Here is a 15,647-nt window from a genome sequence, read left to right as displayed (position 1 = left end):
TTCAGCCCTTTGACTGAATCCAAACTTCACAGAACAAAGAGAGCCACATGTGGCCTCAAAGCTGAAGGTTCTCCATCTCTGGCTGGGATTAGATACATGAGCACAGTGAAACTATTATGTACCATCTCCCTGGAGTAAGATGGTGTATTTTTGGTTCATAATGCTGAAGTTTTACATGAAGCTGAAATGCAGATTAACTTACTTGTTCCTGTACTTGAGGTAATGTTAAAAAGCCTTCTTCAAGTCCAGTTAATGGGGGCTGACCCCATAGTCTCCCTGTGACTACTTTCCAGTTCTGTTTCTCTGTGGTCCTTTAATAAAGTTTCTACTAATTGGCTTAAAATGGAGACAAGCAGTCACTTTACCATGACAGTTTTTGGTGTGACTTGCACATGAATCTGAGCAAGGAGGATGGAGACCTGTTTCCCTTCAAATCCCAGGACCCAATGTGAAGGTAAAAGAGAATCTTTAAAAATTTTTTTTTGTAGTTTCAGAGGATAGGTGCTTAAAGGTTCCCTAGTCAAGCTTTTTTCCTCCTCTAACAAGTCGGTAAGAACTTGAATATCTTATTTTTTCCCCTTCGGCTTGTGCTAATTAATTCCTGAGAGGAATCTTCTGGTTTGTTTTGGGCTTTTTTGCCAGTTCTTGGCAGACTGAGAAATTCTTACTTTAGTAGACCCTTTTTTGAGGGGCAGACCACATCCCCTTTGGAGGAGTAATTGCAGACTGAAACAAGGTCTCATTTCCTCAGGAGCCCCCTTTTGTGGATTTGTATCTCCCTCTGTGAGGTAATTCTTTAGTCTCTGAGAGAGACTCTCACTCTGGAGGCGACCTGGGCAGTGGAAGTTGTCTTTCATAGCGTACTTAAGAAAAAGAATAACATACTAAAACTCAATTGGAAAATTTTCCCTCTAAATTAATTCCCTCTTCCCTAACTTTTCACTTAAATTAAACAGTTGAGATTCACTTCACAATAACTGGGAAAGATATTCTTTCAGTAAATTGAAACAGTAAATGTTTCCTAGAAACAGGGTAAAAAGATAAAATCTCAAAACCTGGTATGGATCCTAGGAAAGAAATGCTTTTGAGTGAATAAATTTGCAGGCAAAAACATCTGTTCTGTTGTCTTATATCTGTACTTATAAACTTTTTGCACTCAATTTAAGTGAGACTGGTAAACAACGTTTGACTTACCTATAGTAATTTGAAAGAGCAAAAGTTTTCAGTAAGTGCTTATGCTCAATTTTGAGCAGTGTTTTTACCTTCTTCCCTTGCTCTGAGCTGACCAGTTGAAGTGAGAGAAGGAAACAGATAAATTGGAGGAAAAGCTTTTCTTCTTTCAACATTTATTGCATATAATAATATTTAAGATATAATAAAATATATAATACACAATAACATTGCGTATAATAATTGATCCATCCAAAAAATTAGTTGGAATCAGTTTTAAAGAAATGGGAACAATACCGGATAAGTGTTATACGGAATTTCAGAATGATTTTCCTGTGAGCTGTCAGATTGGCAATTAAGAATTTGAATGTTTTTAATCAGTACCAGAATGGATTTAGCTCTAGGAAGGAAAGAATGCCTCCATTGTCTCTTGTTTATTTCTCCCTATTATGCTTCTCTTTGAAAATTTTTTTTTTTTTTAAATCCCAAAGGTGGTTCTCAAGGCAAAATGCCTTCCACACTCAGAGAAAGAAATATGGAAGTCATTCACAAAATGTAGCAGATCATGTTTGTGTATGTGTATGTGTTTGTGTATCATGTTCTGATTTGTTATACGATTTCTTTCATTTATTTTAGTCTGACTACATAGCATGACTATAGTGAAAATATACTCAATAAGAAAGTATATGTAGAACCTATACAGAATTGTATGCAGTCGTGGGGAGGGAGGGGGGTAGTGGGGGGTAGGTGTGGGGGGGATAAAATCTCAATTGTTATGGCAGTGATTGTTAAACATTAAAAAATAATAAAAAAAAAATTAAAAAAAAAGAAAGAAAATTTTTTTTACTAACATAACCAATGTATATTTTATTTTTTTTAAAACTTTGTAATATGTCATCTAAAGGGAAATGTAAATTATTGATAGAACTTGGAAAATTTCAGATGCTTAAGGTACGTATGACTTTGGAAGTGGGAGGTGAAACAATAGGTTAGGATAACTTGGAATCTTAATATTGCCTATAAGTGGCTTATCTAGAATGAATCTTCAAGAGATAAGGAAAGCAAAGTAAATACCTGAAATGCCTCCTCTAACTCTCAGAGCTTTTAAAGAGTAAAAGACTTTTTTGACCCTAAGAATTCAACTTCCACAAACAAGGTATGCACAAATGTCTTGCACCCTTAGGACTTGTAGCAATATCATTTTAGACATTCGTTGATTTGGGGAAATATCCTCTCCCTTTGGAAAATGATTGCCTAATATTTAAGTGTATGAAATCTTAGAAAGTGGACGGTTAATTTAGATTTTGATAAGCAGCATAAGGAAGAAAAGAAAAAAAAGGAAAAATAATGGCTTCATTGAACACTTATGATCTTGTAAAATATAGTGTTTAGAAAATTGATTTTAGATTCTAATGTTTCAGATTTTAAGCAAAGGCCCTAGTGAATTTTATAATAAATATGAGTCTTTCTGAACAATTTTCCCCTTTATAGAAAAGCTAAGATGCCTGAGCACCCTCCATTCTGCCTCCAGCAGAGATACTTTGGTTAACTGAAGCATTTTTACTTTCTCAGGACAAACAGCTGTTACTCCATACTAGTCTCCTTTCTTCCCCAGGCTCCACTACTAGCACCCACCAAAGCTTTATTGTAGCATGTCTGTATTGTTATATGTTTTATTCAACTATGACAGAGTTGGATGTTCAAAAATATTTAAGGAAAAAATTCAATTACATGACCACTAGACTATATTTATTGTCATATATTATTTAGAATTTAAACATTATGACTTGAACTATAATTTGCTGCTTCAATGTGAGAATAACTGTACAGAAATAAATTGTCCCTTGCAACTAAATACACCATAGAATAAGACCAGAATTCTTATCATTAATGCAGTAAACATTACTGAAATATGTAGTGATAAAGTGTGACTGAATTTTGAATTTTTCTAGCTTTTATAGCTAGCTAGAAGTTGGAAAATGTATTTTTTAATTTAAATGCAATATTGTTCTTCTAAAACTTAAGATGAGAAAACTTAAAGCTATATTGGGTCATGTAGGAGTTAAATTCACATTTTGCATGTAACTTTATTAGTGAGAAGTCATGTACTTACATCCCCAACCAATTGGAAAGTATGTTATTTAATCTGACAAAACATATTAGAAAAAGGTAAGCTTACTTTACAGGGTTAGTCAGAAGAGATTTTAGATCTTGACCTAAGTTAATTTATTTCTTTTTATATCCCTGATTTCTCTTTTATACATGAAATGACCATACTACTCTATATAATATTGGAAATTTCTATATTAATGACAACTGTACTTGCTTTCTTAAAGACAAAGAATGTGAGGAAACAGAAATAAGGAACCTGATACATATTGAAGTTTGAAACAAATCATAGTGTCTTAGCTTCTTTTAAACCTTGTAACATGAAAATCCATCTAAGAACTCTCTAGGTGTCTGCCAGTTGACCAACTTACTTAACGTGTTATTTAATTAGGCACATAATCAAAGAAAGGATTATTGATATTTTGAATGATTGTTGAGTTGTTGAGCTCTTTTCAGTCATTTTTGACTCCTTGTGATCCCATTTGAGGTTTTCCTGGTTAGTTCCACTAGTATGACCATCTATTTCTTTTGACTCAGGGTTTCTTTTCTTCTGAAGCAAAAACATAACACTTTTGGGGATTTCTAAAGGTTTTTGTGGCTAACAACAATAGGGAAAGACTACTGCAAGGGAGGTGACCTATATTTACGTAACTGATTCTGAAAGAGAACTCCTACTGGACTTGGGAAACAAGAAAGGAATGTAAAATCTAATGTATGCTTGGAGAAAGGCAGTATGGTATAGTAGATAGACTGTGTAACTTAGAGTCAGGATTGACCTGGATTTAAATTCTCACTTTGACACTTAAGATTCTGAATGAGTCACTTAATGTCTGAGCCACAGTTTTCTCTTTTGTAAAATAGATATGATAGATAATACCCATAGTGACTACCTCACAGAGCTGTTGTGTAGCTTGAATGGAATAGCATATAAAAGTGCTTTGCAAATTATATAAATACTTTGCAATATATAAGCTTCATCTATTATTATTGTATTCTAATGTTTTGTAAAATTATTTTGGGGAAATTTCAGAAGTGAATCCAATAAGATATTTGAACATAAAAATTTGCTACTTCTCTCATAGTTTGTTGTGAGGATCAAATAATATAATATATGAAGTTCTTTGCAAACCTTAAAGTTCTATGGTACTATACTCACCAATGGATCTGTGAAGGTCATTCAGGGTTTTTGGCAAGATATGAGGAAGAAGAGGAGTCAATTTACCGAAGACTTGTACTTCACAGAAAGTTAGAAATTTCTTTTTCCCTGGAATGGTGACAGTCACATATCTCCCATTCATTGACCCACAGAAGAAAGACTCTGTTCTTCCAGGATCCAAGGAAGAAATTGTAGCACAGCTAAATAGAAAATATATTGTTATTTTGGAAGATTTTAGTTTGCTCAAATAAATTACCTTGAATATAACATAAGTAAAAGATGGAAAAGTTTTCAACTCCTTATTTTAAAACATTTTCTTTAGGTCTGAGGGCTTTTTTTTTTAAACTTAGTGATATCCAATTCATGCCACTATCATATTTCCATAAAGCAATAAGTCAAACTGGAGCTGTAGTGATATCTGAGTCACACTGATGTCAACTTGACTACTCTGATGGTGTTAAATGTATTTTCTGGAGTGAGATGACCTTTGACATGTTATCCTTCTTGCTTCTATTTTCTTGCCATAAATTCTTTGGGTCTATATTGTCCCCATGAGAACAATTTTCACTCTCATTAATTTCCTCTACCTGTTCATTTTTCTCATATTTTGGACTTTTTCCATCCATTTGACAATGAGGACTCCTGCTTGAAGACTCATAATATTGACATAGAATTCATAGGTGGAAAGGACCTTAGAGATAATCTAGTCCTATGTTCTCATTTTACAGACATAAAACTGAAGCTTAGAGGAATTAAATGACTTGTACAAAATTACATAAGTAGGGTGTAGCTGAGCCAAGATGTGAACCTAAGTCATCTGATACTAAATATAGTGCTGTTCCCTCAAAAGTTCTTGAAAGTTTCTCTGACTTTCTTCAGCTTTTCTCCATCCTATGTTCCCTGATTTTCTCACACTGTTACATATCTCTTTTTCAAAAATCTCTTCTTTTTTCTCACTACTAAGAATCTCCCTATATGTTGTTGTTCAGTTGCTTTAGTTGTGTCCAACTCTCCATGACCCCATTTGGGATTTTCTTGGCAAAGATACTGGAGTACTTTGCCATTTCCTTCTCAGACTCTCTCTATGCTCCCCTCCTCGACGTGCCTCCCCCCAATCAGCAGCTAGCCCTCCGTTTCAGCTGTTCAGTCAGTGTTGACAGGTTATGACACCATGTTAATGTTGTTCTAAGGCTGCCATTTGAATGGGCAGAGGTGACTAAGTTTGCACAGATCTGATTTGATAGGGTACTAGGTTGGATTTCTTCATTTTAAAGTATTCCAAGATCCTCCATAAAATATAAAAACCTATCCATGAAAGGTGTAAAACCTTCAAAAATCACTTTATATACCATTTAAAAGTCTTATTAAATTCTACTTTAAAATAACTTTATATATGCACACATATATGTGTGTATACATACATGCATATATGTATATATGTACATATACATATGTTATTATTATTATGTTTGGAAAGGGGAGATGGCACTTTAAAAAGAACTACATCTTTTTTTTTTCCAGAGGGCACTCAGTATAGCAAAAGTATGTGTGTTGAAAGCCTATTATAGACTTAGAAATAAGAACTTGTTTTTAAGTAGATGTCAATTTACAAAGTAGTGTTAGATATCTTGTGGGAAGGAGACAACTTTCTCCTTTTAAGGAAGGAAAAACCTTTCCTTTTTGATTCAAAGATTGACAATCCATCACTGGGAAATAGGGTAAATGTAGGACTTAGGAGTGTGTGAACTTTATCTTTTGCCTACAGATGTAATTGATATAGGTAATGGCATCACCCAGATTGCTGAACCAGTGGTGCAAGAAGGCTATTGATAACTATTTATAGGATTGGAAGAAGTTCCCATCCATCTTATTTAGCCCCTATTTGTGAAGGAACTTTGACTGAAACCAGACCCACACTTAATAAGATAGGAGCAGAAGAGCCAGAGGGAATAGCCAGGTCAACCTTTTAATTTGGATAATGATACTTGAAAGGGTATGCTGAGTTTATGCCCTGTGGCATAAACAGTAGGCACAAAGATTCCCATGGAGTGAGGGAGCAAAGTCAGAACTAGACTTTCTGACAAGCAACGAGCAGTAATGACAAAGACATTTTGTTTAGGTGCACTAATAGTTTAGACACCTTTCACTAAAATACATCACACTCAAATAATAAGCTTGAATATGCTTAAAGCTGAGCTAAGATTTTTGGGACACCTTGTATAGTGTTCTTTAATGTAGAAGTGTAGTTTTTTCAATAGAGTTTAAAAAATGCATACATAGTTACTAGTTCTGGACTAGATGTGATTTCACTGGTATGGGGTGAAGAAATGCCTTTGATCAAGTATTTCTTAATGAATTGTCTAGGACAGAGGTGTCCAACACTCAGATCACAGGAGCAATATTTCTTGAGTGCTGTCTGAACCAGACTAAAATGTAATTGGAAAATATTTAACAAAATAAATAAAAATGTAATAAAACATGGATAACCTTCTATTTTAAAGCTAAGTCAATATGTGGCCCACAGGGATCCTTATGTGTGGATTAGTGCCCTTTCTTCTATTCTTCCTTACAAATATCTCATTTTATTCTCACAAGAACCCTGGGAGGTTAGTGCTATCATTATCCCCATTTTACAGATGAGGAAATTGAGGCAGAAATAAGTTAAGTGATTTGTTCAAGTAAGTGTCTGAAGGCAGGTTTGAATTTAGGTCTTCCTGACTACAAGTGCAGTGATCTAGCCACTGTGTCATCTAATTGCCAGTTAATCATTGTTATAATACCTTTGGACTATGGAACCATCGTCCAGGAACCACCAATTTACTGCTTATCCAAACTGTTGGCATGAGACCTGGAAAGAAATAACCTCTGCACTGCCACTGAACACACCTGAACTCATCCTTTGACAACAAACATTACAAAATTTATTTGTTAGCATTTTAGTCATTAACTAAATCTAAGTGGGTATTACTGAGAAAGACCTGCAGTGATGAGACCATAGATAAATACCTGGAGAAAGGGAGGGGTCCCAGAGCAGAGGCAGAAGAAGAGACCCAGAGACAAAGTTTATCTAGTTCATACTTAGGCTTAGAGATATCCTTCCTTCACAATCACTATGTGTCAGGATAAGAGATTAGCACATTCTCTTCACTCTTCTCATGTCTCATTTTATGTACATTCTCTGGGTACTTTGTTGACTCTTTTTGCATTTATTAACTCAGAGCTTTCTGGAGCTCAGTACCGTGTGCATGGAAAAGCTTATCTGCCAAGTAACACTGGAGAAGCCCTGGACCTGAAGCCAGGAAAAACAGACTTCATATCTGCCGTCAGACACTAACTGTGTGACCCAAGGCAACTCACTTAACCTTTGTCTGCCTCAATTTCCTCATCTGTAAAATAGGGTTAATAATGGCACCTACCTGTTAAGGTTATGAGGATAAAATGAATTAATATTTGTAAAGCACTTTGCCAATCTTCAGAGCTACACAAATGCCAGCTACTTAAATGCTATTACAGTTTTCCCTCATTACCATAAGTTTCTCACCCATACGACTTGTACCACCTCCAAAGGCTGGCTGCCTTGAATAACTGTTACAGGCTCTAATTATTACTATCATTTAAACAATCATTAACTACATATTGTCCGACTCCTGCCTTTCACACAAGTTATGTAACCAAGTGAAAGTTATAACCTCTATGAGCCTCAGTTTCATTATCTATAAAATGGGTCTCATAATTATTTGACCTACTTTTTCACAGGTCTGTTTTGGAGAAAGAACTTTGTAAGCCGAATAGTTCTATGTAAATGTGAGTTGTAATGATGAAGACAAAAATAGCTTCAGATGCTACTGATGTTGTTGGGTGATTGTTAATGTGACTGTTTTTTTCCCCTCTTGATTTCAATTTGCATTTTCCCATCTTCTTGGTTAGATTGTTAAGATTCCTCAAGGAAAGAGATGTTTTCTATTTCTTTTGTAACTTTAAATGATGGTATATGTAATACTTATACACGCAACAGGTGTGTCAGCCCTTGTGATGTCAGCCCTTCACTCTCCCTCATGTTTTACTTGTGATACCACTGTGCTTGAATTTGGTTTGTCTGCCTTTGATTTTTGGAGAATGACATTCGGTCATTCATTGTGTCTACATGTACACTAAATGAAGTAGAGAATTGAGGTACAACATTATCAAGATTTGAGTAGACACTTTCATTTGGAAGATTAACATATATTTGAGAGAATAATGTGTTTGAAATTATATATGTACATATATATGTACATACACAATATTTATCACAATTCTCCATTTCAATTTTTCCTCAAAGACAATATCACAGATCACATGGGAATGGATCTATCTACTACGTATATATATGGCTATCAAACTATCCATCTATATATCTATTGATAAATTCAAGCAAAGGATTCATACCTGGGATTAAATCTGCCACCACTAGCTGATGAATCTCCAACAAGAATCACAGCTCCATTTATCTGTTCATGGCAACAGTCTTTTCTATTGGTAATTGCAACATAATCCACAACATATGATGAACCCAAGTCTACCATCCACCAGGGTTCATACTCAGATAATGTCTGAATACAAGATCCTTCACTGAAGTCACTTGCCAAGGATCCATCAATGGCTCTCTCAGGAGATCCAAAGAGACTACTCGTACTTGACTGAAAAACACTCATTCCTTGTGACAGCAGTGGAGCTGAAATGATGAGATAGGTAATGGTAGAAATGAGTTAATTTAGAAAATCTGATTTGATCAACAAGATTAATAGAAAAAAAGATCAACATCAAATCAAAATCAGAAATGAGAAGGGAGGGATCATGAGTATAAATAAAGAAATTTGTCTTAGACCATTAATGTAATACCCCCACCCTAGAAGGATTGGTTGGTTCTTTAAAGGATTGTCCCGTGCTATACATAGGGAAGTGTGAGAGGCCTCTAGGCTTGTGGATTCAGTGTACAGCATAGGTAAGGGAGAGAGACTGAGGAGAGAATTGAAAAAGCAGAAGCTTAAGAGATGAAGGGAGAAGGTGTGAACTTTTGAATAGCTAATTGGAAAACCCAAAGCCACAAGTATGTGTGGAAAGACTCCCTCTCTCCTTCCCACCATTTCCCTTCATTCTCAGCACTGGAGCCTCCAGAAAATGAGAGGACTTTTCTGGTGAAATGATTCTTTCATTGAGTGAACTTGAATTTTATGTTGCTCTTGAGTTGAAGAACTTATTTACTTTTGTGTGTTCTATCCTTTGCCCCAAAATGTATCACTTCTTGATTTATGTTTTACAGCTTGCTTGGAAAAATATGTTTGCTTGCTAGACATGATGGGCTTTTGTATAATAAGTTTTTGGTGGAAGGAAAGCTAAGCTGTCTGTCTGAGAGTATAAGCTAATAGCTATCCTCTCCTTAAAAGTGACCTTGGAAAGTAAATTTTATTATGAACCTCTAAATACGGCATCATTATCCTTAGACTGTAAATATCTGATGTGTAGTAAGTAGATATGTCCTTCTTAGAAACAGAGGAGTGGAAGAGTGAGCACTTAGGTATCACTGCCTTGCTCTGCACAAAATTAGAAATTGCAGTCTTCCTTATGGAATAGGATATTCTGGACTAGCTCATATCTATCTAAGGAAACACCTGTAACATAGGTTACTCCAGGGTCCTTGTGACCCTAGTATAATTCCATTGTATACACATGCTAATAAATTTGAGAGACTGAAAGAAATAGATTATCTACAAGCAGATAAAATACTCAGGTTAACAAAAAAAGAGTGGACAATTTAAATAGATCAATTTCAGAAGGAGAAGTCAGACAGGTAACTGCAAGCACCTCCTATACTATATAGACTATTTCAAAACGTTGAGAAAGATGGTGATGGTCCTTCTGTAAAATATATATGGCATTGGTCCTTTAATTGAATGGAGATAAAACTGAGAAAGAAAACTATGGAAAAATACATAAATATATTTTGCTTTTATATGGTTATTTGTATTAATATATTAATGTTTATTGACTTTAAAATATTAATCCAAATATAGCAGGGCATTGATCTGTTATGATTAAGTACAATATTTAGAATTCAAAGGTGTTTTAATATCAGGAAAACAATCAATATACTAAATTATAACAACAGAAAAAGGAAAAACTACACGATCATACCATTGAATACAGGGAAAGCTTCTGATAATATACAGTATCCGTCTTAATACTAAAACACAGAAATATTTTCTTACTATGATTAAAAAGTATACATATTCAAAACGATGAGCTAATATTATATATGCTGGAGAAACATTAAGAGGACTCCAATATTTAAAAAGTATGAAACAGTGAAATACTTTCTCCACTACAACTGGTAGAACTTTTGAAAGCCAGTAATAGCATTAAGGCATGAAAGAGAAACTTAAGGAACAAGCATGTCACTGAAGGAGTAAAACAAAACTATATTTGTAGAGAATTTAGTTAACAATAGTAATAACTAGCATTTATAATATCCCATCTTGAGTTTTATATATGTAATATATTATTTCATTTGATCCTTATAACAGCTCTGTGAGTGAGGTGCTATTATTAATCTCCTTTTGCAGATGAGGAAACTGTGAGACAGACTGAGTGACAAGGGTACCTCAAACCGCTAGGGATTACACAGCTAATTAAGTGGTTGAGGCAGGATTTGAACTGACCAGTACTCTAGAAGTTCTGGGAATACCTAAGATGGCCAACAACTGCAACAAAACTAATAGGAGTAATAAAGGACCTTGGCAAAGTAATAGATGAGAGATAAACCCACAGAAAGAATCTGTATTTTCATGTACTACTAACAAGAATAAAGGAAAACTAATAAATAAAAATATCATTCAGAATAATATCAAAACATATCAGCTACTTGGAGAACATTAACTCATCAAAGTATATGAGAGCCCTTTAAAAAGACAAACTTCAAAATGATTTTTGATAAATATCAAGGAAAAGCTGAACAAATGGGAGGCCATTGTGCTTGGTTAGTCTGACCGAAGCCAATTGAGTGAAATATTAATACTATTCCAAATCATTGAGAGATTTAATGCAATGCCAATCACAATACGGAGAGATAGTATGGCATAGCAGACAGAAGGCTCCCTCTAGGGTCAGAACAACATGGGTTCAAGTTTTGCCTCTGATACCTGACTTACCCTGGGCAAGTAATTATATATTTCTTTCAACTGGTCTTAGCAGAAAAAAATTCATCCAGCAGGTAATAGTCTGGAAAATATATACTTCTTTCTCTCAAATTTTCATTTGAAAAGTCCACATGATTTTTTTCGTGAAGTATATGTGTGTGTGTGCATATATGTGTGTGTGTGAATTTTTAAATCATAGTATGAGAATAAGGTAGACTGGCATATAATCAAGAGAGCTATACCACTATTTTTAGAGCTTAATATTAACCAAGCTTAATATGTTTCTTCCTTTCAACAAGACAATGAAGTGAGACCTAGTTGACAGGGAACTATCAACCATAATAAAATTACACAAATGGAAGAAGGGAAAGGTTAAGAATTCTTAGACAAGGCTATTGGCTGTTTAGAAATAAAGACCCTAATCCCTGACTTAGTTTCAACAATGAATGTCCTAAGAAACCTGACTAAAAAAGCAAAAAAGAGTAGAGAACCAAGAAGAACTTGAGAAAAATATTTAATATAGTGGGAGCTAAGGAAGTAAGGGCAAAGAGTAAGAATTATATGGGAGGAAAGAAAAAGCAGAGGGTGATGAAGAGAAGAGGGAAAATTGAAGTCAAGTAAATGGAAAGTAGAAAGAGATGCTTCACAGGGCATCAATTTTCATTCCATTTGTTATTAAGAACTGCCTTGGATGTTGAATAATTTTGGTTAATGGTTTGTTGAAAATATACTCACCACAAGGTCTGATGTTTTTTCTGCCATCAGATGTTGGTAAGGCACCACTGCCAAGAGGGGCTGATATAGCTTTGTTAGATGTGGGTGGCAATTTACGAAGGGTATTAGGATATGATGGCTGAATGCCAGGTAATGGCTGTGTCATTTTGATAAAGACTTGCACTTCACAAAAGGTTAGTAACTTTCTTCTTCCTGGAATGGTGATGGTCACATATCTTCCCCTTAAAGACCCACAATTGAAAGATTCTGTCTTGCCAGGACCCAAGGAAAAAATTGTAGCACATCTGCATAACAAAGAGGTATGTTATTTGTTATTTGTGAAGCTACTTGTGCAGAGAATTAAAATAGGCTAAACTAGAGCCCAGCGGGAAATGATGTTACCCACTCCCCCCACCCCCAATCCCATTTGAAAGCAATTCTTGAAGCCAATATTGCTATTTTTTTATTTTTTTTAATTACCTGAGAATTTAAAAAATAACCTAACACTTTGATGTCAATAAGGTCAATTATTTAAGAATGGTTTCATGAAAATTTGTTCCCAGTTTTCAGAAACAGCATCAGCATCCTACCTGTGTTCCAAGCACATAAAAATTGAGTTTCCTTGGATTCTTCTTACTCTTTCCTTTTTCCATCTGGCCCTTATTTCATCCTACCTAATAAATCACCAAATAATCCTCATCCTTTTGTAGCATTTCTTTGGTCTGATCTTTTCTATCCAGGCACTATCAGTTCTTCATCACCTCAGTCAAGTTAATGTCTTTTCCTCCAGGTTTTACTCTCTCCAGCTCATTTGGAACACGGGTCACAGGAATTTTTTTCCTTGAGTACTTTGCATTAAATGTTCCCTTGTTCAAGAATGGTACAGTAAATCTCTACTGTTGGTTACATCCACTTGAAATCCTGTCTATTATTCAAGGCCTTTGCTCCTTCTCTCTTGCTTATATAATACTAAACTTCAATGTCTACTTACTAGCAAGGGTCTCATCTCCACTGTATTCTTCTTGGTAATTTAATTTCTTTCTTCTGGTATTTACTCATACTAGGCTTCATGTCATTAATGTCCTTCCTTTACAAAAATCCAGGCTTATGTTCTTCAAAAATTGGTTGAAAAGTTATCTTCTCCTAGAGGACTTCCTTGGTGATTGGTTCATGCTCAAAACCCCTTTAGTCACGGTTATCACAGCACTTATTAATAAACATTATCCTTTATTTTTGTGTATTTGCTGTTGTTGCTTTCTATTATTTCCTGAACTTCTGTTTAGTTTGCTTAAGCTGTTTATAAGCATCAGAAAACTAAAATGTCATGGGGCTGAGATGCAGGGAGGAAAGAAATAAACATGTATATAATGCCTACTATGTGCCAGGTACTATGCTAAATATTTTATAAATAAGTCATTTGATCCTTACGGCAATCCTGAGAGAAGTAGGCACTATTATTATCCCCATTTTACAGCTGAGGAAACTGAAACAAACATAGGTTAAGTGACTTGCCCAGGATCATACAGCTAGTAAATAAATCTGAGGCTATATTTAAACTCAGGTCTTCCTGAATCTAGGTCCAGCACTCTATCCACTGAACCCCCAAAGGAGGGAGAAATGTAGGTTCTATTGTTAGCCTGGAAAGATTCCCTTCTCACCTGTAAACTTCTTGGGGTGCTCAGTTCTAATTGTGAGTCTTTACCTCATTACCCTAAGATATGTTTAGAATGCCCACACATAAGACTGATGTATATATTTATGTATAGGGATGATATCCTGATTGTTTGTGCCCTCAGTCCAGTGTATACTAGTATAGAGGAAGCAATTACGGGAGTTGTAAAATCAAATTGCTATTCGTACAGTTCATGTGAATTATGAACACAGCTGGAACTTGGTTGCCAGTTTTTATGGCTGAAGAACATTGCCTGGGGGAGAAGGACCAAGTGGTCCTCTCGCCAATGAGTTGCTCGGAACCTTACTGTTTACTATTTTTGTATCTATGAGAATGTCTTGCATAATGTAAGACGAACAGTAGACATTTGATCAATACCACTTGAGAAACTGATGAGATAACACTAGGGATTGTTAATCATGTGGGAAAAAGGGAGGTAAAACAACTTCTTTTGGTGATAGTTAAGAAAAAAATAGGGGAACAAATATATTTGATGAGTTAGCTCTTAACCAATTGCCATTTAAACATTATTTGAACATTCGCTTTTGTTACATGGAGGAGATAAAGGAGCAAAACCTGGGATTACCATGCTAAAATCCACTTCAATTATTTGGTTTCATAAACAATGGATAGGAATGTACTTGGTCTTGAGATAGCCAGGAAACTGAAGAGAGAATGATAGCATGATTAATTTTTACAGATTATTGCCTCATCTCCAATTGTTACATGTAATTAAAACCTCAAATCCCATGAAAGTGAACAGTGATAACTAAGTCCTTTACTTTCTCATCACCTTTCAAAGGTCATAGCTTGGATTCATACCTAGGATTTGACTTGCCACCATGATCAGATGAGTCTCCAATTAAAATTGCAGCCCCATTTATCTGCTCATGGCAACAATCTCTTCGGTTGGTGATTGCCACATATTCCACAGATTGGGTGGACTCCAAATCTATCATCCACCAGGGATCAGTTTCTTGGTGTGTTTGAATGCAAGAGCCTCTTCGAAAGTCAGTTTCTAAAGAATCATCCACAGCTCTTTCAGGAGACCCAGAGGGATTAGAGATGCTGGATTGGGAGACTGGTTTTTGCTTTAATGATATTTGAGCTGAAAAGAAAAAGATACGCATGTTAAAGTGAGTCAGTTGCTAAATGAGTTAGGAAGGTTAGCTCTTTTCTACAAGGGAGTAAGAATGATTCACTTCTTAAATACATGACTTACAAATGAATCTTAGGAAACAACTCTGTTGGTAACTGACACAAATTTCACACTTAGTGTCCAATTTAAATCCATCATCCACCAAAATTCAATTAAAAAAATACTGTTCTAAAGATATGTGCTCCACATTAAAATGGTTACTGTTCACATCTCTTTCCATAGCTAAGACTATTTCTGGGACTTTATTCATTACCTTGGTTAATAGTATCTTTTTCATCTGCTACAATCACATAAAACTCTTGATGTTGCCTTATTCCCCTTCCCTCAATAGCTCCCACTATTTTCCTTTCTATTTGTAAACTTGGCAGCAGCAAAGCACATGTGGAAAATTGTGCCCAAGCAGTTTATCCCAAGGAGCCTATTCCATAAGAACTGCTGAGGAAACTGGAAAGCACTTTGCAAAAAATAGTTGTAGACTAGCATCTTATATCA

The 15,647-nt window shown here is 35.2% G+C and overlaps 1 protein-coding gene across 1 annotated transcript in view; it reads right to left on the bottom strand.

Moving 5' to 3' along the window:
* Window positions 1-15,647, bottom strand: part of LOC140533653 (uncharacterized) — a 146,444-nt gene that overhangs the window by 6,901 nt on the left and 123,896 nt on the right. Inside the window, exons 33-36 of the mRNA XM_072653674.1 lie at window positions 14,819-15,104; window positions 12,346-12,629; window positions 8,864-9,149; window positions 4,436-4,635 (exon numbers count right to left, since the gene is read on the bottom strand). Of these exons, the coding sequence (XP_072509775.1) occupies window positions 4,436-4,635; window positions 8,864-9,149; window positions 12,346-12,629; window positions 14,819-15,104 (1,056 nt within the window). The remainder of the gene's footprint in view (window positions 1-4,435; window positions 4,636-8,863; window positions 9,150-12,345; window positions 12,630-14,818; window positions 15,105-15,647) is intronic.

The sequence above is a fragment of the Notamacropus eugenii genome, chromosome 3 (genome assembly GCF_028372415.1).
Source record: "Notamacropus eugenii isolate mMacEug1 chromosome 3, mMacEug1.pri_v2, whole genome shotgun sequence".
Lineage (NCBI taxonomy): Eukaryota > Metazoa > Chordata > Mammalia > Diprotodontia > Macropodidae > Notamacropus > Notamacropus eugenii.
Note: the sequence above shows the minus strand (reverse complement) of the source record. Positions and strands in the feature narration are given on the sequence as shown.